This window comes from Tachysurus vachellii, chromosome 2 (assembly GCF_030014155.1).
Source record: "Tachysurus vachellii isolate PV-2020 chromosome 2, HZAU_Pvac_v1, whole genome shotgun sequence".
Taxonomy (NCBI): domain Eukaryota; kingdom Metazoa; phylum Chordata; class Actinopteri; order Siluriformes; family Bagridae; genus Tachysurus; species Tachysurus vachellii.
In genome coordinates this window covers 3,505,571-3,528,070 of record NC_083461.1, presented here as the reverse complement: position 1 = coordinate 3,528,070, position 22,500 = coordinate 3,505,571, and the positions used below count along the sequence as shown (strand labels likewise).

Below are 22,500 nucleotides of genomic sequence, written 5' to 3'. Positions count from 1 at the left end.
AATCAAGCTTGTTATGTGTTTTAGTTAAAAAAGTGAAGGCTGAAGGAAGTGAACCAAACATGCTACAGTATGTGTTTCTAGTGAAAAAGTGATTTGACTCAGAATCGACTCCATTTAAGGAAGTGAACCAAACATGCTATGTTTCTAGTGAAAAAATGATTTGACTCTGAATCAACTCCATTGAAGGGAGTGAACCAAACATACTGTTTGTTTGAGTGAAAAAAATGATTTGACTCTGAATCGACTCCACTGAAGGAAGTGAACCAAACTGACTCCATTGAAGGAAGTGAACCAAACTGACTCCATTGAAGGAAGTGAACCAAAGTGACTCCATTGAAGGAAGTGAACCAAAGTGACTCCATTGAAGGAAGTGAACCAAAGTGACTCCATTGAAGGAAGTGAACCAAGTGAATCAAACATATGTGTTCTATAGAAGTGTGTAATTGATGATATAGTGAAGTTTTTTGTTATGAAATCTCCAGAGTCTCCAGTGGCAGTGATGTGTAACAGTCACAGTCTTTGCAAAGTTTCCCAGCATGAAAGTTAATTCAGTCGAAAAATGAAAGCAAGTAGCACAGAATTCATTTTGAATAAATAACTTTAATAATTACAAATATTATGATGTAATAGTCTGTGATATGGCTCCTCCCCCAGTACCGTGTAAACTAAATTATATTGAAACGCAGTCACACGTTAAATCTTAATGAATTCAAACGTATTTTTAAAGCAGTTTGGCAAGTGTAATAATGTGGAGAGAAGAAAAAGAGAAATAGATGGATAGATTGACGTGAAGAGGTGAAAAAGAGGAGGTGCTTGAAGACGTGTAAAACAGCGTGAGAGGAAGCAGTACTTAAAACCATTCATTCCAGTTTCCATTCCGTCTGCCAGTACAACCATGTGTGTGTGTGTGTGTGTGTGTGTGTGTGTGTGTGTGTGTGTGTGTGTGACACTGCATGCACATGTTTTTAATGTACAGTCTTCATTGATAAATTATCTAAACTGCTCATGTTGTGTATGTGAGATGAAGTTGTACAGACAGAGGGGATTCGGTGGGTCTTAAACACGTAAGTCTTGTTGGAATGCTGAGCTGTTCTTCATCATTCATTCGTCGCTGATACTGTGTGTGTGTGTGTGTGTGTATGTGTGTGTGTGTGTTTGAGAAGAAACAATCTCCAGCCCTGTTCCAGTCACACAGCAGCCGGTGTGTTACAGGAGAGAAACATGTCTCAGAGTCTTTCTTTCACCTCGCTTTCTCCCTTCCCTCCCTCCCTCTCTCCCTCCTTCCTTTCTTTCTTTCCTTCCTTCCTGAGGGCTCGAGTGTTCTGGATAAGCGCCAGCGCTCCACTCTGTACTCACGTTTGCCCCGGGGTCAAATCCTTACATCCTCACCTCAGATCCTTCACCTGACTACAGCACTGAGGCAATTAGCGTCATCAGACTGAGCATGTTTTCAGTTTTTTGTTTTAGTCAGCAGGCTCGAAGGCGGTTGGGGGTTTGATTCCCGCCTCCACCTTGTGTGTGTGGAGTTTGCATGTTCTCCCCGTGCCTCGGGGGTTTCCTCCGGGTACTCCGGTTTCCTCCCCCGGTCCAAAGACATGCATGGTAGGTTGATTGGCATCTCTGGAAAATTGTCCGTAGTGTGTGAGTTAATGAGAGTGTGTGTGTGCCCTGCGATGGGTTGGCACTCCGTCCAGGGTGTATCCTGCCTTGATGCCCGATGACGCCTGAGATAGGCACAGGCTCCCCGTGACCCGAGGTAGTTCGGATAAGCGGTAGAAGATGAGTGAGTGAGTGAGTGAGAGAGGCTCGAAGATAAAGTCCTCTGATTAGCTGGAGTGCTGTTTATAATTAGAACAATATAATAATCAGATCAAATACATTGACATGGCAATTTTCATCAGTGCTTTAGTAACACCGGTCCACTCGGAGTAAACACTATTTTTTATTTCCTAAACTGAATTGAATAAATTATTTCTTTTAAATTGCAATAGCAAGATTTGTTAACATTTGGTACAATCTATAGAGTTGAATAGAGTGTTTCACCCCATGAGCCCGTTCCTGTCCACCAATCAGAAGGTTATGAGGTCGATTCCCAGGTCCACCAGGCTGCCACTGCTGGGCCCTTGAGCAAGGCCCTTAACCCTCAGTTGTATAAGATAAAAAATGTAAGTCGCTCTGGATAAAGGCGTCTGCTAAATGCTGTAAAAAAAAAAAAAAAAGGAGAATTTCATTTCCGACATTATTTCTGTGTTAGTTTTACTAGTGAGAATTACAAAATATTGTCTATAAGTTATTAGAAATTGTGAGATTAATGACTTACTTAGTTCTGTTTTCCAAGCTGTAGCTATAAGACGTTTGAGTATCAGTATAAAAATCAGAACTGCTAGCAAACCTCTTTGCGTATTTATGTGACATCCGACTGACTCTGTGACTCCTCGAGGCACGAAGAGAAGCCTAAACATGTCGGCTCAGCGTCAGGCTCCGCTTCTGAAAACAGATGATTAGTTCCGGGGCAGATGTTTTAACCGCTACCTCGCAAGTTCAACAATAAATCAACACGCCGGAGGACAACACACCATGTTGCTGAAGAAAGCTCGACTTAAAAGAGAGAGAGAGAACGAGAGAGAGAGAGAGAGAGAGAGACGGGGGGGAGAGTGAGAGTGAGCGCGCGCGTGAGAGAGAGAGAGAGAGAGAGAGACGGGGGAGTGAGAGAGAGCGCGAGAGAGAGAGAGAGAGACGGGGTAGAGAGTGAGAGAGCGCGTGAGAGAGCGCGAGAGAGAGAGAGAGACGGGGGGTACAGAGTGAGAGAGAGCGCAAGAGAGAGAGAGAGAGACGGGGGTAGAGAGTGAGAGAGAGCACGCGAGAGAGAGAGAGCGAGAGAGAGAGAGAGAGAGAGAGAGAGAGACGGGGGGTAGAGAGTGAGAGAGAGCATGCGAGAGAGAGCGAGAGAGAGAGAGAGAGACGGGGGCGTGAGAGAGAGCGCAAGAGAGAGAGCGAGAGAGAGAGAGAGAGAGAGAGATGGGGTAGAGAGTGAGAGCACGAGAGAGCGCGAGAGAGAGACAGGGAGGTAGAGAGAGAGAGAGCACGAGAGAGAGAGAGAGAGAGAGAGAGAGAGAGAGAGAGAGAGAGAGACAGGGTAGAGAGTGAGAGAGAGCGTGCGAGAGAGAGAGAGCGAGAGAGATAGACGGGGGGTAGAGAGCGCGAGAGAGAGCGAGAGAGAGAGAGAGAGAGAGAGAGAGAGAGAGAGCGAGAGAGAGAGAGAGAGAGAGAGAGAGAGAGAGAGAGAGGGTGCACATTCATCAGTCAATCAGATATCGGATCGGATATCAGAGAAACAAATCGGAACAAGCATAAAAGATTAGAATCGGATATGAATAGACTGTAGAATTGATTTGGACAAGTTTACGTATAAAGAGACTGTTTTGATTTGATTAGACTTTAATTTTTTTTTACAGGATTTTTATGGGTTTATTTTTAGGAAAGAGATCAAATATCATCAAATATGGATATCAGATCAGCTGATAGTCACAGTTTCTGTATCAGGAGAAAGTCATAATAAATACCATCTTTAGTTCTCTCTCTCACTCTCATTCATCTACCGCTTATCTGAACTACCTCGGGTCACGGGGAGCCTGTGCCTATCTCAGGCGTCATCGGGCATCAAGGCAGGATACACCCTGGACGGAGTGCCAACCCATCACAGGGCACACACACACTCTCATTCACTTACGCAATCACACACTAGGGACAATTTTCCAGAGATGTCAGTCAACCTACCATGCATGTCTTTGGACCGGTGGAGGAAACCGGAGAACCCGGAGGAAACCCCCGAGGCACGGGGAGAACATGCAAACTCCACACACACAAGGTGGAGGCGGGAATCGAACCCCAACCCTGGAGGTGTGAGGCAAACGTGCTAACCACTAAGTCACCGTGACCCCCTCGCTATATATATTTATTATAATTTATTTAAACAAACACATTAATACAAACCTGGGATTTGCATAGCTGCTCCAACCTCTGGCCAATCAGATTCAAGAATTCAGAATTACAGCTGTCGTGTGTTCTACTGTTATGAACATACATTAGAGAAACGGAGGTTGCTGTAGTGTGGTTAAAGGCACGTCTGCAGGGAGGAGGGGGTTGAGACATTTTAGGGAGTCGCAGCTGGACACTCAGACGATGAGTGTATGAGCGTGTAGAACTTAATTGGGTTAAAAAACAGAGTAAGCAGATGATGTTGAACAGAAACGCATTTTGAAAAAAGTCTAAATCACGCTCAGGGGCTCGGCAGAGGCAGCTCGGTGGACCTGGGATTTAAACTCACAACCTTCTGATCTGTAATCCAGCACCTTAGCCAATGAGCTACAACATCCCACGTATCAGGACACGTTAGTGCTACGTCTCTGATAGTGTTTAAAGAGATCAGATCTGCGCACTTTAGTAACATTTCGTGTAGCACTCAGAACGTTATACGGTGTCGACTATATGGAGAAAAAACAACCGTCTTCTCATGTTGAACTTTGTTACTGTCAGCCATCCTGTCATGGGGGCATTCACTAAATTCCAGGGGTTTCGTTACCACGACGTAAAGTGGGCATGTTTCCGGAGGTCTTAGAAAAACTCCCTCTTTCAAAAAAAAAAAAAACAAACAGCATACTACGAAGAATAAAACAGTCATACAGGTAGATTTATTTTAGTAAACAAATAAACAACCAAAAACCAAAAACAGATATTGTGTCATCGGGTAGGCGTGGCCTATTTGATAATCTAACGCTACGGTTAGCGTTAGATTATCAAATAGGCCACGCCTACCCGATGACACAATATCTGTTACGCTGTACTGAAATCCCTGGAAATAAGTGCATCCCGCTCCATGGAGCCTTCAGCCATCTTGTTCCCTCATGGACCGCTCTGACATTCTCATGACTGGAGGATGATTTACAGCTTATATTTTCCTAAAAACAACCTCAGCCAACTCCTACACCATGCATGTAACGGTCGCACAGATCACAAGCATGTTTACGTGATAAGAAGCAAAGAGCAAAATGATCATCTGTTACTTTAGTTTCTCTTTTTATAAGACGCCGAAAGACGTCGTGACGAGTCGGAGTTTTGTCGTTCGTTCGTGAACGATTCTGTACTCGAACAACGTCGGCTTTATTCATTCATCTTCTACCACTTATCCGAACTACCTCGGGTCACGGGGAGCCTGTGCCTATCTCAGGCGTCATCGGGCATCAAGGCAGGATACACCCTGGACGGAGTGCCAACCCATCACAGGGCACACACACACACACACACACACTCTCATTCACTCACACAATCACACACTATGGACAATATTCCAGAGATGCCAATCAACCTACCATGCATGTTTTTGGACCGGGGGAGGAAACCGGAGTACCCGGAGGAAACCTCCGAGGCACGGGGAGAACATGCAAACTCCACACACACAAGGTGGAGGTGGGAATCGAACCCCCAACCCTGGAGGTGTGAGGCGAACGTGTTAACCACTAAGACACCGTGACCCCCAACGTCGACTTTAATGCCTTTTTTTTTTAAATCAGGTAGATTTTTGTATAACGCTCTAAATGGCTGTGTTTTTGTTAACAATTCGAACAATAATGAGACCGGTGGTATGAACAAACACAAGACTCCTCGAGCAGCTTTAAAGGGAGAAGGGGAATAAGGGAACGAGTGGAGACTGAGCACCGCCCTGCTTTATGTGTCATTGGTGTGGCGTTTGTTTAAAGTGGACCCCCCTAATTTACCCCCGTCTTCAACACACACACACACACACACGCTCCCAGAATGCCGTGCAGGTGGCGTGAGTGCTGGCGTGCAGTAGAAAGGGTTTGTTAGTTATTCTGTGTTTTGAAAGGCGTGCCTCGAATACCAGGGTAAGAGCTGCGAGAGATGGAGAGTCAACACAAGTCTTTCTCCATTCCTCTTTTCTCTAATGATCCTTTTCCCTCCCTTCCTTTTTCACCCGCGTGCGTTTGTTTCTCTTTGCACACAGTGCTTATTCAGCTTCGGCCTTTTAGGCGCTTAGGACACATAAACCTTCTTGCGAAAGAGTTCCAGCGACCGAGGATTCGGTCTCAAACAACAACGTGACCCGCTTCTTCAGCTCTTATTTTCCTTTTGCCTTTGTGTCAGCCGAATGAAGAGAAACAAGGCTAGCATTGTAGGTAGCCTCATCTAGAGCCTTTTACTCTTTCATTAGATACATTATCGCTCTTTGCGTATATGCGTATATCCTTGTATTCAGTATATCACACGATAATAACACGACACGACTGATAATAAGAGACGTCGCGCTTATGAAGTCGACCCGATTCGCTGTTGTCGAGTCAAGCAGCCAGGAAACGGCGTCAGATATCAAATCTTACGTAAGGACGACGTACGATTAATTAAGGTGATATCAGAACCCTTCGTCCTGATAAACATCATCACTCAGGTGAAGTAATAAACCTTGCAGTACTCGTTCCACCTCATTCGGTGGAAGTAATGTGAAAACAGGAAGTAATGTGTCGAGCTGAAACGATCGTGGCACCCGGTGTGTGATGCTGAGAGAGTAGAAGCGAACCCCAGACCATCGTTTTCCAGAGGACGTGGGATCGGTTTTCTGGATCGTTCCTGGGCTCGAAAACAATGTTCGTTTGCCACCAAACTCTTAAACTAGACAACCATGGAGCCTGGAAAATACTTTAAGTGTGAAAACACCCTTAAACACCATAACGTGTTGTGGGTACAAACGATTCCCAGCGATGATGGTTTTCCATCTAAGGACTCTATTCAGCTATTAGGGACTTCAAGCGCCGATGGTCAGAGGGAAGAAAACATGTCTGATCTGCACGTGTGGATTCGACTTGTTTAGTATTCCACTAATCCAGAGAAATTTGGGCAAAGACACATAAAATGGACCCGTTAAGGTTAAGGAGTTAAAGTCGGTGTTTGTTTTCTACAGCTGTTCTCGATTAAAGTCCCTCTAAACCATCATTAATGCCGTTACAGACGTCGTCCTCGCTACATAAGTACACGAGTAGGATCGTAGGATTTAAACAACCAATGAAGACGTGACTCGTGCTCCAGAGAACCTCCTGTCAGTCACTTTGGAGATTAGATCTTTGGTTCTAATACTGGTGTGGGCTTTTTAGGCTGTAACACACAATGAGCATTCAGCTTTTTAACATGTAGCTCTTTTAAACAGTCTGGTCATGTGTGAGGAGCAGATATTCACCTTGTACCTTAGACTAACCCCCGATCCCAACACGTCACTGATACCCCCTGAGGCTGGGGGTTGATAAGAATGAGAAATATTCGGTCCGTGGAGGACGGACAGGTTTTTTAGTTCCGTGAGTCTAATGACAGGTCGTGAAACCAGTCGGTGGCGAAACGCTTTACTTTAATAACCGAGCAGGTCGGTGCTCTCCTCCGACGTGCTGAGTGACGGATGGAGTGGAGACAGATCTCCTGCGGAGACACAGAGGAGCTCGAGCATTAGTGTGGAACCACAGGCACGCCTCATCCTCATGTAGTGACACTTTACTGGGCCTCACACTGTACCTGGGAGGAGGTCTGATAGATAAAGGGCATCCATCCATCCATCCATCCATCCATCCATATATCCAAGTAAGAATAAGCAGCGCTCTGAGGTTGAATCATTTATAATAAATGTACATCCCAGTCTTTACCCTAAATCACAGTTGGATGTGAATGACAGGTTGTGGTCACCTCAAGCCCCCCAGGATCCCACTTTACACTGAGGTATTTGTTTTTCCCACCACATCTGTCATGGCTGAGGCTTTGTTCTCTTTGTAGGGAATTTGCTTCAGTGCTGTAATTAACACCAGGAGCTTTTTCTCCTTCTCAGAACATGTGTGAGGTTTGAGGTTATTTTAAATAAACACCGCTTTAAAAATAAAGCGTGCCACTACGCTACAGATGCTGTAGGCTCACATACACACACACACACACACACACACACACACACATGAGGAGGAGGAGATCTCCAGAGGCTCGAGGGTGGAGAAAAAGGGGAGGGGAAGAAAAGGAGAGAGAGAGAGAGAGAGAGAGAGAGAAGGAAAGAAAGAGGTGTTGCTTTTTAACCAGTGGTGTTTGCACAATAAGGAAGGCACAGAAAGTGTGCTGAATTTCTGCTCAGGAAAAAAAAGGAAGAAAGAACGAGAGAAAAAGAAGGATAGGTCTGGAAACTGACAAAGATTTCAGGCTCTTTAAGGAAACAAAGGAGGAGATCGTACAGTGTCAGGGCAGGACGTGGTAGAAGGAGGGAAGAAAAGAAAAGAGGAGGAGAGAAGAGAGAAGAAAGTTTTCTTCGTCAAAGAGCAGAAGCGTAGCCGGTCTCTCTGGGCTGGACTGGATGAAAGCAGGCATCTGGACGCTCGGGTAGATGTGATCACCTTCACCATGCGGAGTGATCCTATTCTGTTCGCCTCCAGGGGTGAGTGTTTTATGGACATGAAAAGTTTTCTAATAAAAAAAATCCGATGGATTCATTACAGTGGATTCGTGTATCTAAAAAAACAAACAGAGTTCATTTTATGACGAGTTAGCCTGTAGCATCGCGAGCAGAAGTTCAGACTCGAGCAGCATGTGGTTCCAATTTGGTTCCATGCTCTGTAGAGTGTTATGTTACGCCAGAGAAACCTATAGAAGAAGAACAGAGAAGAAGAAGAAGGGACTTGCTTTAGAGTCTGTAACAAGAAGCTTTATTAAGGTTTCAGAATCCAGCTACAGCCTGGAGGAAGCCTTTCCAAATGAAATCCCAAACTAATTTTAGTTCATTTGTAATAAATCCAGTCGAGGCCTAATGGTTAGAGAGTCTGACTCGTAACCCGAAGGTTGTGGGTTCGAGTCTCGGGCCGGCCACGACTGAGGTGCCCTTGAGCAAGGCACCGAACCCCCCCAACTGCTCCCCGGGCGCCGCAGCATAAATGGCTGCCCACTGCTCCAGGTGTGTGTTCACGGTGTGTGTGTGTTCACTGATGTGTGTGTGCACTTTGGATGGGTTAAATGCAGAGAACGAATTCTGAGTATGGGTCACTGTACTTAGCCGTATGTCACGTCACATCACATTTAAAAAAAGTTTAATAACAGCATGAAATAAATCATTCTGATACACTCTTGTAAAGATTTGGACTTTTAGCCAGCTGGATGTCGTCGATGATTGATTGGTGGATCGGTTGTCCATGTTATTAAAGTCCAGGTTTCCAAAAAGCATTGCAAAGTTCAGATCATCATACTAGGTAGAGCGAGTGTTAATGTTCGCAGCGATACTTGCTCCAATAGACGCTTGCTATGACATTTACATTTTACGGCATTTAGCAGACGCCCTTATATCCAGAGCGACTTACATTTTATCTTATTTTTATACAACTGAGCAATTGAGGGTTAAGGGCCTTGCTCAGGGGCCCAGCAGTGACAGCTTGGTGGAGGTGGGAATCGAACTCACAACCTTCCGATCGGTAACCCAACACCTTAAACACTAGGCTACCACCTATATCCAGTTTTACCAGTTTTATTCCTCCTATATCACAATTTGCTATTTCTTTTAGTTATCAAGAAATAATTAATTGTACAAATTTATCCAGTTACATTTCATGTTGTGGAAGAGAATCAAATTCTCTTTTACATTACAGTGGCTAAAAAAAAAGACCTTACAGCTTCTCCACTGACACTGGAGACTCCTTCCATAGCTGTTTTTTTTTTTTTACATAATTAGTTTATTTCTAGCATTCTCCCTATATATTCATTCATTCATTCATTTATTTTCTACCGCTTATCCGAACTACCTTGGGTCACGGGGAGCCTGTGCCTATCTCAGGTGTCATCGGGCATCAAGGCAGGATACACCCTGGACGGAGTGCCAACCCATCACAGGGCACACACACTCTCTCATTCACTCACACAATCACACACTACGGACAATTTTCCAGAGACGCCAGTCAACCTACCATGTATGTCTTTGGACCGGGGGAGGAAACCGGAGTACCCGGAGGAAACCCCCGAGGCACGGGGAGAACATGCAAACTCCACACACACAAGGCAGAGGCGGGAATCGAACCCCCAACCCTGGAGGTGTGAGACGAACGTGCTAACCACTAAGCCACCGTGACCCCCTATATATATATTTATTATAATTTATTAAAACAAACACATTAATACAAACCTGGGAGTTGCATAGCTGCTCCAACCTCTGGCCAATCAGATTCAAGAATTCAGTAGATAATTTTAGAAAATTTTAGAATTTTTACGTAGAGTAACGCAGCCCAGTCACTCATCATGTGTTTTACATGTAGCAATACACTCGTGATTAAGGAAGCACTGTGTATCACTTTCACTTTCTTGATGTTGGTCTGAATTTTAACAAATTTCCGTTCTTGTGCCACAAATATCTGTTCCTGCTCATGTCCATTTTTCCATCTGTGTACTCTTAAAGATCAGCACCAGCATAAAAAAATGGCCAACACATTCACGCGCAAGACTCATGTTGCTTCAGTGTTCAATCTCACTGCAGATGCTGTAAATCATGATCATGAACATTGTCTACTTATATTGTCTTTACACTTCTACTCTTCTACACCTGTGGAACGGCTAATAAGCCTGCGCTTCGCCGTCATTCGGTCTGAGCCGAGGTTTCTTCCTCGGGTCTTCCTCAGGTTCTCTTCTCCCGATCTGTGAAAGCTTTCTTTTTTGTGACAATGTTTTACAGTGTACTGTTTACAACTGAACTGAATTGAATTGTTCCCACTTTCTGTGCTAGGATTGGTTAAGACTTCCTAAACGTTCCAAAAATTCCTTCAAAAACACTTATAATTCACCTTTTTGACAAAGCAGGATGCTGTAAATGTCAATGGAGTTGATCGGTGCAGATGGATCAGGATGGAAACTGCACTAGCAATGTTGTAGCTATCATTTTTGACATTTTACTACTTCCTGTTTACTGACATTTAGCCCCCACACCACCCTGTAGTATGATGGACAGCCTACAATTAACTAACATCCTTCGACAGGTCTGAAAAACTAGGTCTTTAGTAAAGAATTCATTTCCTAGCTTCACGACAATAGCCAAAATCTGATGTTTTCTGATGTTTATCAAGGTGTTTTACTATGGTTGCATGTCAATGTAAAAGTCTTCTCAAATGTCTAGAACATTCCGTCTAAACTACAGCATACACATGGATCTGGATGTGAGTATGAGGTTCTGCACAGATTTGACCTCATGCTAGCCTGTAACTGCATTTAATGTGTTTATTAGCATTTATTACAGTTTGAACATTGTGTTACTTGGCACTCTGTGTGTGTGTGTGTGGTGTGTGTGTGTTGCATAGAGGGGGTTCCCCCAGTCACAACCTTTTAAAAGCTTTTACATGCAGACATTTCTCACATTTTATCCCTCATCCACCTCTCTAATTTACTCTGTCAGCAGTTTGGCTTAGGTACGCAATCTTTCATCTCTCCCTCACACACACAAACACACACACACACACACACACACACACACACACACACACACACACACTGACAGCTCGTCTTTATCACCCCCTTATTAACATAAGACAGGCCTTTATCAGCAGACTGACTCGGATCTCACTGGGGATTCTGGGTAATGTCTCTCTCCTCTCTCCTCTCCCTTTTTACTCTAAACCTTACAGTTTTGTACAGCAGTCTTCATCATTATACAGCACTCTACAGCACTATACAGATCTATACAGCACTATACAGATCTATACAGCACTATACAGATCTATACAATACTATACAGCACTATACAGATCTATACAATACTATACAGCACTATACAGATCTATACAATACTATACAGCACTATACAGAACTATACAGCACTATACAGATCTATACAATACTATACAGCACTATACAGAACTATACAGCACTATGCAGAATTTTTCTAGAACTATACAGCACAATACAGCACAATACAGAACTATACAGAACTATACAGCACTATACAGCACAATAGAGCACTATACAGAACTATACAGCACTATACAGAACTATACAGAACTATACAGCACTATACAGAACTATACAGCACTATACAGCACAATACAGCACAATACAGAACTATACAGAACTATACAGCACTATACAGCACAATACAGAACTATACAGAACTATACAGCACTATACAGCACAATAGATCACTATACAGAACTATACAGCACTATACAGAACTATACAGAACTATACAGCACTATACAGCACAATACAGAACTATACAGAACTATACAGCACTATACAGCACAATAGAGCACTATACAGAACTATACAGCACTATACAGAACTATACAGCACTATACAGAACTATACATAACTATACAGCAGTATACAGAACTATACAGAACTATACAGCACTATACAGCACTATACAGAACTATACAGCACTATACAGAACTATACAGAACTATACATAACTATACAGCACTATACAGAACTATACAGAACTATACAGCACTATACAGAACTATACAGAACTATACAGCACTATACAGCACTATACAGCACTATATAGAACTATACAGCACTATACAGAACTATACAGCACTATACAGCACCATACCGAACTATACAACACCATACAGCACTACACAGAACTATACAGCACTATACAGCACTATACAGCACTATACAGAACTATACAGCACTATACAGCACTATACAGAACTATACAGTACTATACAGCACTATACAGTACTATACAGCACTATACAGTACTATACAGCACTATACAGCACTATATAGCACTATGCAGAACTATACAGTACTATGCAGACTTTTTCTAGAACTATACAGCACTATAATGATGGATAATGCTGTATAGTTCTAGATAGTTCTGCATACTTCTGTATAGTTCTGTAAAGTGCTATATGGTGCTGTATAGTTCTGTACAGCGCTATAAGATCTATACAGCGCTGTACAGAACTATACATAACTATCTAGAACCATACAGCATTATCCATCATTATGCATCATGATACATTATTATACTCTGGTGTATACATCATTAAACAACATTATACAGCACTTTACAGCATTATACAATGTTATAATGTATTATACCACATTGTACATTGTTATACAAGACTATAGAGCATTGTGGCTGAGAGAAACCATTTTTCAAGGCACCATGAAGTCTCTCCACCACCCGAGATGAGGGTTTCTCCGACCACGGTCCCCTATCCTCATTCCCTCTTCCCTCAAGTGTGGTTTACACATTAGTGCTCTGTAATCCACCACACACACACACACACACACTCACACACACACTCACACACACACACACATTTTCCCTCTCATTGATGATCAGTGGTGTGTTTGGTGTCTGTACATCTGGAGATTTACTGTAGTCCATCATTAACGCTGGAATGGAGCATCTGCTAGATATTTATAGCCCGACTCCGCACTTTAGCGTTACCGTGTCATTTAGCTGTCACACACTCGCTCGGATGGCCATTTTACAGATTCCAAAATATCTCTTCATTCACTTCTGAATCAGTGGATATTCTGTGAGGAACACCTGGAGGAACCTTTATATGTGCAGTTGTGGATTAAACTTCATTATCAGCTTATTAACACACTGAAGACAAGGAGGAAACGTGACATATAATTGTAGATTTCCAAAACTCAATGAGCTCATACTAGTAAGCTAAAATCCTGCCAGGATAGCTAAGTTGGATAATGTTAACTGTGAAGATTATGAACATTTATGAATTTGAAGTGTAATACTATCAGGTTAGCTCATGTTAGCCAGTTCTATTCACTAAAAGTGAAGATCAAATGTTTTTTTTTTTGGCTTAGCTCACATTAGCTAGCTATCAGGTTTAAAATCCGGTCAGAAATTCTGTCAGGATACTTCAAGCTAGCTAATCGTGTGAGGAATCCTGTCAGGGGAGTTTATGCTAAAAACCAAAATATTGTCAGAAATCCAGTCTGGTTACCTAATGCTAGTTAGCTAAAAAACTATTAGAAATCCTCTCAGGTTAGTTCATGCTAGCGAGCTAAAATCCTATTAGAAATTCTCTCATGTTAGTTCATGCTAGCTAGCTAAAATCCTCTCAGGTTAGTCCATGCTAGCTAGCTAAAATCCTTTTGGAAATCCTCTCAGGTTAGTTCATGCTAGCGAGCTAAAATCCTATTAGAAATCCTCTCAGGTTAGTTTATGCTAGCTAGCTAAAATCCTCTTAGGTTAGTTACTTCATGCTAGCTTGATAAAATCCTCTCAGGTTAGTTCATGCTAGCGAGCTAAAATCCTATTAGAAATCCTCTCAGGTTTGTTTATGCTAGCGAGCTAAAATCCTTTTAGAAATCCTCTCAGGTTAGTTCATGCTAGCGAGCTAAAATCCTCTCAGGTTAGTCCATGCTAGCTAGCTAAAATCCTCTCAGGTTAGTCCATGCTAGCTAGCTAAAATCCTTTTGGAAATCCTTTCAGGTTAGTTCATGCTAGCGAGCTAAAATCCTTTTGGAAATCCTTTCAGGTTAGTTCATGCTAGCGAGCTAAAATCCTTTTAGAAATCCTCTCAGGTTAGTTCATGCTAGCGAGCTAAAATCCTCTTAGGTTAGTTACTTCATGCTAGCTTGATAAAATCCTCTCAGGTTAGTCCATGCTGCTTTTAGCAGTGGAAATTTCTGTGAGAGAAACCGGCACCAGGAAGACTTCACACACACACACACACACACACACACACACACACACACACACACACACACAAATTGCACTTCTACTGTGCAACTACTTCAACAGTTACAGCAACAGTTCATAGATAATTGCGGTGATGTATCCGAGCCCAGAACTTTCAGGAACCTGCTTATAAAGAAATCATGTGTGTGTGGGTGTGTGTGCGCGTTTGTGTGTGTATGTGTGGATTCAGAGATGAGGTGACTGGCTGCATGGTGTCAGTGCGCTGGTATGTCCCGGTCCGTCTGTGGTGGCCAGGCAGCAAAGAAGGCCAAATATCCAAAACCACAGAGTTGATTCTCAAAGCTGAATGCCGGCAAAAAAAATAAAAAATCCTGGCTCATGGTGCCGACAACGCTATCCTACTTTCAGCATCCTGGATTCTCAATTTCGGCTCAAACCCGCAATTGGTTTATACACTGAGTTCACCATGTGTGTGCACTGTGCAAGAAAGCTGTGAATAGACATTGTGCTAATGAATAAATCATTAGGCATGACGTCTGATATCAGTCTGTACACTCAGACTGGGCAAACTGATGAAAAAACTGGTGCTTATTTGTTTGTCAAACATTTTACAGACACACCCCCAATGCTCTTATTATTAATTACAAACTTCACATATTTTCAGAATTGTAGTTGAATGTCCATGCTAATGCTAATTCTAGTTGAACTACCATAAATTTGGCGACGGATCTTTGTGTACGTTTGTGGAAATCTTATTCACGTCAACCCGTTGAACCGTTTGAAATATTTCACAGGTATTGCCAAAAACAAAGAAAACTTTTGTGCATCATTTAGAAAAGATGTTCTAAAGATGTTCTTCACAATTGTGTGCATATGTTGATCAGCTGTTTCCGTTCAGTGACGCCCACAAAACTCCATAAAAGGTAAAGCACAAAGACGGCTGGAAAGGCTAAATGAGCACTAAAGGGGCAAACAAGGCACCAGGGTAGTAGAAAAAAAATCTATAAACAATTTAAAGAAAAGGTGAAAACGGTGTTACCTGAAAAGAGAGGAGATGAAACAGACCCGCATTGTACCCAGGTGATCATCCACACCGCCAGCAACATATCTGATTTAAAAGCCAGCTTTCAATCCCCTTTAAACCTCGTTTTGTTCAGAAACATGATCTTAGTCTTCCGTCAGCTCAGGTGTTTGTTGACGGTTCATGGCTCGGTGCAGACGCAGACAGACCGTATAACCCATACCACCATTTTCATGAACACCGATGTCTTGTGCAAGAGATTTATACATAAATCCATTCGTTTAAAGCTTTATACATGTGCTTTGTTGTTTTTTTTATAGTGCAATATGACGTATTAACTTATCTCCTTGCTATAATCAAAATTTCACTTCTTTTTGCTGTCAGTTTCAGAGTTTTTTTGTGTTGTTATTGTTTTTGTGACATAAAGTAATCCCAATGTCTGAATCAGTATTAGCAAATATGCTATCTCGTTAACTCGTTGTATTTTTGCGACTTATTGCAAAATCGATCACGTTACACCACTGACACATTTTTGTTATCAATCAGCAGCCAAGCAAATAGCAGCGGGACCTTTTCGGGTAAAATAGTTATTTCTTTATTATTTTTTTCTTTTGTCTTATTTACAGCTGCAGTAAACGATAACATGCACTCAGTCAACTGTACAATAAAAAAAAACAACAATTCTCACCTAGAAATACAGAGAAAAAGAAATAGCTGTACTTATCGTATCTTGGCTGGGAGATATGATGCTATAATATCGGTACCGTGATGAATTATGTCATAATATGCTGACATGAGTGGAAGTTAGTGGTTTGATGTTAAGAATATTTAAATTTGTGAAATGAACAAAATTAACTTTAAATTTTTTCTGCTTTTCAGTTTTATTTATTTTTGTTTATCAATACAAATTATATATATATTTTTTGAAAAATCGTGATATGTTTTTTTATGATAAGGAAGGATTTGTTTCATCTGACTGGACAATGCGATGCAGCTGCTGTATAAATTTGCATAAAGGTTTTTGAAGTTTTTTGTCGCAACCAATCACTTGATTCCATTTGTTAGATCAGTTAACTGTCTACGAGCGTCTACTTTATCGGCCGCTGTTTGTGGATAAATTTTATTTCTTAGCGGATGAGAAAAACACTGGTTGAGTGTGAACTTATATCGCAGCTATACTTAACTAAAAAAACAAACAAAATTTTTTTGTGGTTCAGTGATTCAGAACTTCCTGCTATCTTGGCGCCTCAGAGAGAGAACAGTGACTTCACTGCTGAACGTTTATTTACCACCCAAATATCCTCAACACTGCTTACATTAGTCATTTATTTACTTTGTGTTTGTTCATTTAGTCAGTGCTCGAGTTTTAGTCCCTTCAGCTGAAAAGTTATCATTAACCATTTAGGAAGTAAGAGGAAATAAAATGAAATAAATGAATCTTAAATTCTTTAAGGTTTTGACTCACATCTACACCTCAGATAATCGAGAGAGCACTAATAAAATCAAAACATTAACGATAAACAATTAATAAAACATTCATACCAAAATAATAGTGATGTTGAATCCTGGATTTTGATTGGTCAGAAGATTTCAGTTTGTTTTCAGTTCGTAAGCAGTAGCTTACATTTATGGCATTTGGCAGACCCCCTTATCCAGAGCTAACTCATTTTATTCAACTGAACAGTTGAGGGTTAGGGGCCTTTCTCAGGGGCCCAGCAGTGGCAGCTTGGTGGACCTGGGATTTGAATTCACAACCTTCCAATTGGCAGTCCACGCCTTAATCTCTAAGCAACCACATCCCCTCCAGTAGCTCGGACAGTAGTGCGGCTACAATTCACAGGTTTATCATTAACGCACTTGTTCTGATACATTATTGTATCTATAGTATAGTATAGTTTAGTACTGCTCGCCTGACAGAGGTTATTATGTATCACTTATGGAAGGAGTCTCCAGTGCCAGCACTTATTTGTAACAGTCAGAGGTAAAACTTCAGAACAGACGAGTTTTTGTACTGTTTATGTTTAAACAGAGAGGCTGGTGAAAGTGGATTGATGGATTATAATTGCTATAATGTAGCAACAACTTTAGCTATAATGTAGCAACAACATTAGCTATAATATAGCAACAACATTAGCTATAATATAGCAACAACATTAGCTATAATGTAGCAGCAACTTTAGCTATAATTTAGCAACAACTTTAGCTATAATGTAGCAACAACTTTAGCTATAATGTAGCAACAACTTTAGCTATAATGTAGCAACAACTTTAGCTAAAATGTAGCAACAACTTTAGCTATAATGTAGCAACAACTTTAGCTATAATGTAGCAATAACTCTAGCTATAATGTAGCAACAACATTAGCTATAATGTAGCAACAACATTAGCTATAATGTAGCAACAACTTTAGCTGTAATGAAACAACAACTCTACCTATAATGTAGCAATAACTTTAGCTATAATATAGAAACAACTTTAGCTGTAATGTAGCAACAACATTAGCTGTAATGTAGCAACAACTTTACCTATAATGTAGCAACAACAACTTTAGCTATAATGTAGAAACAACTTTATCTATAATGTAGCAACAACGGCTTTAGCTATAATGTAGAAACAACTTTATCTATAATGTAGCAGCAACTTTAGCTATAATGTACAGTAGAAACAACTTTAGCTGTAATGTTGCAATAACTTTAGCTATAATGTAGAAACAACATTAGCTATAATGTAGCAACAACATTAACTATAATGTAGCAACAACTTTAGCTATAATGTAGTAATAACTTTAGCTGTAATTTAGCAACAACATTAACTATAATGAAACAACAACTCTACCTATAATGTAGCAACAACTTTAGCTATAATGTACCAACACCATTAGCTATAATGTAGCAACAACATTAGCTGTAATGTAGAAATCTCTCTCTCTCTCTCTCTCTCTCTCTCTCTCTCTTTTGAAATGTTGAAACTTTGTGCAATGCTGTGGGTTGTTGTTGCTGCCTGGGTGGTAATAAACCCTGACCACACACACACACACACACACACATACACACACATTAATAATTGTGCAGCAGCAGGTTTCAGCCCATCAGGCTGAGACTGAAGCTCCTTTTCAGTGCAGATTACCTGCATTTGGAGACTGGAAACAGAACCATGTGCTGGTCAGAACTCAGTGTTTAGACTGCGTGGATTAAATCCTCTTCCTTTGGATAACATTGGACAGAAAACTCCAGTGTGTCTGCAGTTCTGGCCCCAGCATGTACATGCATTTTTATTGTGCACCTCCGGATATGTCTTCTTGCTTTTGGAAGTGAAACAGACCATCTTTCGTCATTGGATTGTGTTGACACAAGGCTTCGACAGGGTGAGGGGGAGAGGAGAGAAGAGGAGGGGAGACAGGACGAGAAGAGAGGAGAGGAGGAGAGACAAGACGAGTGGAGAGGACAGGAGAGAAGAGGAGAGGAGGGGAGACAAGATGAGAGGAGAGGACAGGAGAGAAGAGGAGAGGAGGGGAGACAAGATGAGAGGAGAGGAGAGGAGAGGAGAGGAGAGGAGGGGAGACAAGATGAGAGGAGAGGAGAGAAAAGGAGAGGAGGGGAGACAAGACGAGAGGAGAGGGGGGAGACAAGACGAGAGGAGAGGAGAGAAGAGGAGAGAAAAGGAGAGGAGGGGAGACAAGATGAGAGGAGAGAAGAGGAGAGGAGAGAAAAGGAGGGGAGACAAGATGAGAGGAGAGGAAAGGAGGGGAGACAAGATGAGAGGAGAGGAGACAAGATGAGAGGAGGGGAGACAAGACGAGAGGAGTGGAGAGTAGACGAGAAGAGAGGAGACAAGATGAGACAAGACGAGAGGTTGAAAGTTCGTGCCTGGGTGGTGTTTTCTTCCACTTCCTCTGTTTTTGTTTTCTTTCCCCAATATAAGTTGACTATAACTTAAATATAAGTTGATAGAGAATAGAATAGAATATTCCAACTGAGGAGGTTGGGGTCAAGAGTGCAGGGGCAGCTATGATACAGCCCCTGGAGCAGGGAGAGTTGAGGGCCTTGCTCAAGGGCCAAGCAGTGTCGGTGGCAGCTTGGCTATGCTGGGCCTTGAACACCGATCCTCCGATCAACAACCCAGAGCCTTAACCAGTTGACGCATATCCCAGGTTATTATGAGCCTGGGGTCAGAGCTCAGGGTCAGCCATTGTTCGGCGCCCCTGGAGCAGGTGAGGTTAAGGGCCTTGCTCAAGGACCCAACGTAGATGTCTCAGCAGCTTGTGGGCTTCTGATTAGGAACCCAGCGCCTTGACCACTGGACCATCAGGTCCTCACAATCTGTTAGATAGAGTGAGTAGAGACAGGAAGTAGGTACCTAAACTCAGTATATTCTTTATTAGGACAAATCCAAGAGTGGTATTCGGTCAGGAAAGGGAAGTAGGATCACAACCAGGAAGTGCAACATAGCACAGAAACACAGGCGCAGACTTCATGACACTTAACGCATAAGTTTGGGAATATTACAATCTGAATGCATTTATAAAGCTACTTCACTCTTCCTTACACTCTTACAATCTAACGATCTCTACGTCTTTTGTTGTTTTGTTAAGATGTATTCGTATTCTCACTGCTCCTAAGCCGTGACTGAAGTCGTACAGTCTTACCTGGAGTACATCTCATCATCTGAGTCGAACAGGATCAGGTTTTCTTGAATCCTAGTTAGAGCGAAACGCCTCAAATGAAATCAGAATGACATCAAAGCAGCCACCAAATATTTTATAGTCCTTAACCACCTTAACGCGTCTTGACGTTACTGAGCTGTACGAAGCTTAAGTGTCACTGCTGTGATGCCCTTAGTTCAGCATTACACTGCATTACACTCACTAATCATCTAGTGCAGTTCCCCGGGTTACATAATAATAAAGTAAACACACATATATATTAAGTAAAGCCTCAGTTATGTGTGGTTTTTTTATAGAGCGGTGAATTTCCATTAGCCGCTCACGTTCCTCAGGTACGCTGCCAGCCGATGCTCGTGATCACCTACGAAGGAGAGCTTCATAAATTGTGGAAAACATCTCAGGGTGTGTGTGTGTTTGATCATGTTTGATTTATTTTGTGTGTTTTCTACAGCGATGGAGGAGCTGGTGGCGGAGCTGAGGATCTTCTTGGAGCTGTTGGACCGAGAGTATTTGAGCGCCGCAGTGCGAGAGAAGAAAGTGCAGATCTCCAACATTCTACACAGAGTCCTGTCTGCTAAAGGTGTTGTGTTTAAGTATTTAAATACCTCAATGATCTGCTCATGGACAAACCTAAGTTAGGAGTAGTGAGGAGGACCTTTAAGAGGTTTAACAGTTTCTTTCTCAGAGGAGAAAATGGCCGAAAGGTGAAGAGGGAGAATTGTGTTGTATACAATATTTAATAAAGATTTCTAGTTAGAAATTTTTAAGCTAAATTAGGAGCTGAGATCTTTATGAATACAGGCCCTGGTGTGGAGGTTCAGGTTGGAGAGGAAGAACTTGAGTGTCCTGCACAGAGTCCCGACTCTGACTCTGACTCCACTGAACACCTTTAGTCTAATCTCACTGGGAAACTGTGATCGATCACAGCTACGCTCCAACATACAGTACTAAACCTTCTCAGATGAGTAGAGTTGAGCTTATTGTAAGAGCAAAGAGGGGTGAATCAATCTGGAATGAGATGTTCAACAAGAACTTGATCATGATGCTCAGGTGACCACAAGCATTTGGCTTTGTAGTGTGAACCGTCTCCATGTCATATGTAAAGGAATATTTCCAAAGCGCTTCTCGTTTGTTTCACTAAAAATCAGAAATTGGGGACTCGAGTCATATGACTTGACTCGAGTCAGACTTAAGTCGCAAGTTTTAGACTTGAGCCTTACTTGACAAATATTAAAAAAGACTCGACTCGACTTTGACTTGACATTCATGACTTGAGACTTGACTCGGACTTGAGTTAAATGACTCAGAGATGTGGGACTTGACTTGACTCGAGTCAGATTTAAGTCGCAAGTTTTAGACTTGAGACTTGCTTGACAAATATTAAAAAAAGACTCGACTCGACTTTGACTTGACGTTCATGACTTGAGACTTACTTGTGACTTGCACACGTGTGACTTACTCCCACATCTGCTAAAAATGAATGATACAGGTTCTACAGGGTTTAAAGAACCTCCACATGTTCAAGCTCACAATATTACTGTTATAGTGCCTGTCATATTCTCATGTTGGACTAAACATAACAGTTTCATACATTCCTTTAGTCAACGTGTAGCAGTAGGAACAGTAACAAGGTGCTAAACTGTACATAAGGACGACTGGTTCCATGCAGTGCCTTGAAGGTTCCACTGCACTGATGAGCTCAGGTTCATATCCAAGTCTGATGCATCATTTCTACTCATAATCGCACTCCTTTAATGTGTCTCCACCCAAACCCAAGTCTGAGCTACAAACGTGAACACACCTGATCTTAAAATACACATTCGGCTTTAAACTTCAAGCTGTTTTTAACCTTTAAACACACACTTCACGCTAAAATTCCACTGGAAGTTGTATTTAGTTGCAGCTCTTCCCTGAATAGAGCATTTTATCTTACGATTATATCCATGTTTATTATTTATTTCTTATTAAACAGAATACTGTAGGAACTCTGAAGTTTCCCCGTCACACATCCTGATATACGTTTCACTTTATAAATAAAAACTCTCTTTGCCTCTAAACAGTGACAAACACAACCTCATCTGAACGACCTGGACATAATTCAGAGTCTTTTTAGAAACTTCCTAAACA

At 41.9% G+C, this 22,500-nt stretch overlaps 1 protein-coding gene and 1 long non-coding RNA gene across 5 annotated transcripts in view; one reads left to right on the top strand and one right to left on the bottom strand.

Moving 5' to 3' along the window:
- The window catches only part of afap1 (actin filament associated protein 1), a 75,249-nt gene that overhangs the window by 21,001 nt on the left and 31,748 nt on the right, over positions 1-22,500 (top strand). For 2 of the 4 annotated variants that reach the window (XM_060893907.1, XM_060893890.1), the window contains exons 1-2: positions 8,076-8,467; positions 20,825-20,953. In XM_060893907.1, coding sequence (XP_060749890.1) covers positions 8,434-8,467; positions 20,825-20,953 — 163 coding nt within the window. In that variant the 5' untranslated portion in view covers positions 8,076-8,433. Of the gene's footprint in view, positions 1-8,074; positions 8,468-20,824; positions 20,954-22,500 lie in introns of those variants that run through there. The other 2 variants (XM_060893915.1, XM_060893899.1) reach the window with 2 other exon arrangements.
- On the bottom strand, positions 636-2,606 carry LOC132858925 (uncharacterized). Its single transcript, XR_009649662.1, has 3 exons — positions 2,321-2,606; positions 2,044-2,199; positions 636-1,838 (listed from the first exon to the last, which is right to left on the bottom strand). It is a non-coding gene; the product is annotated as an uncharacterized LOC132858925 (long non-coding RNA).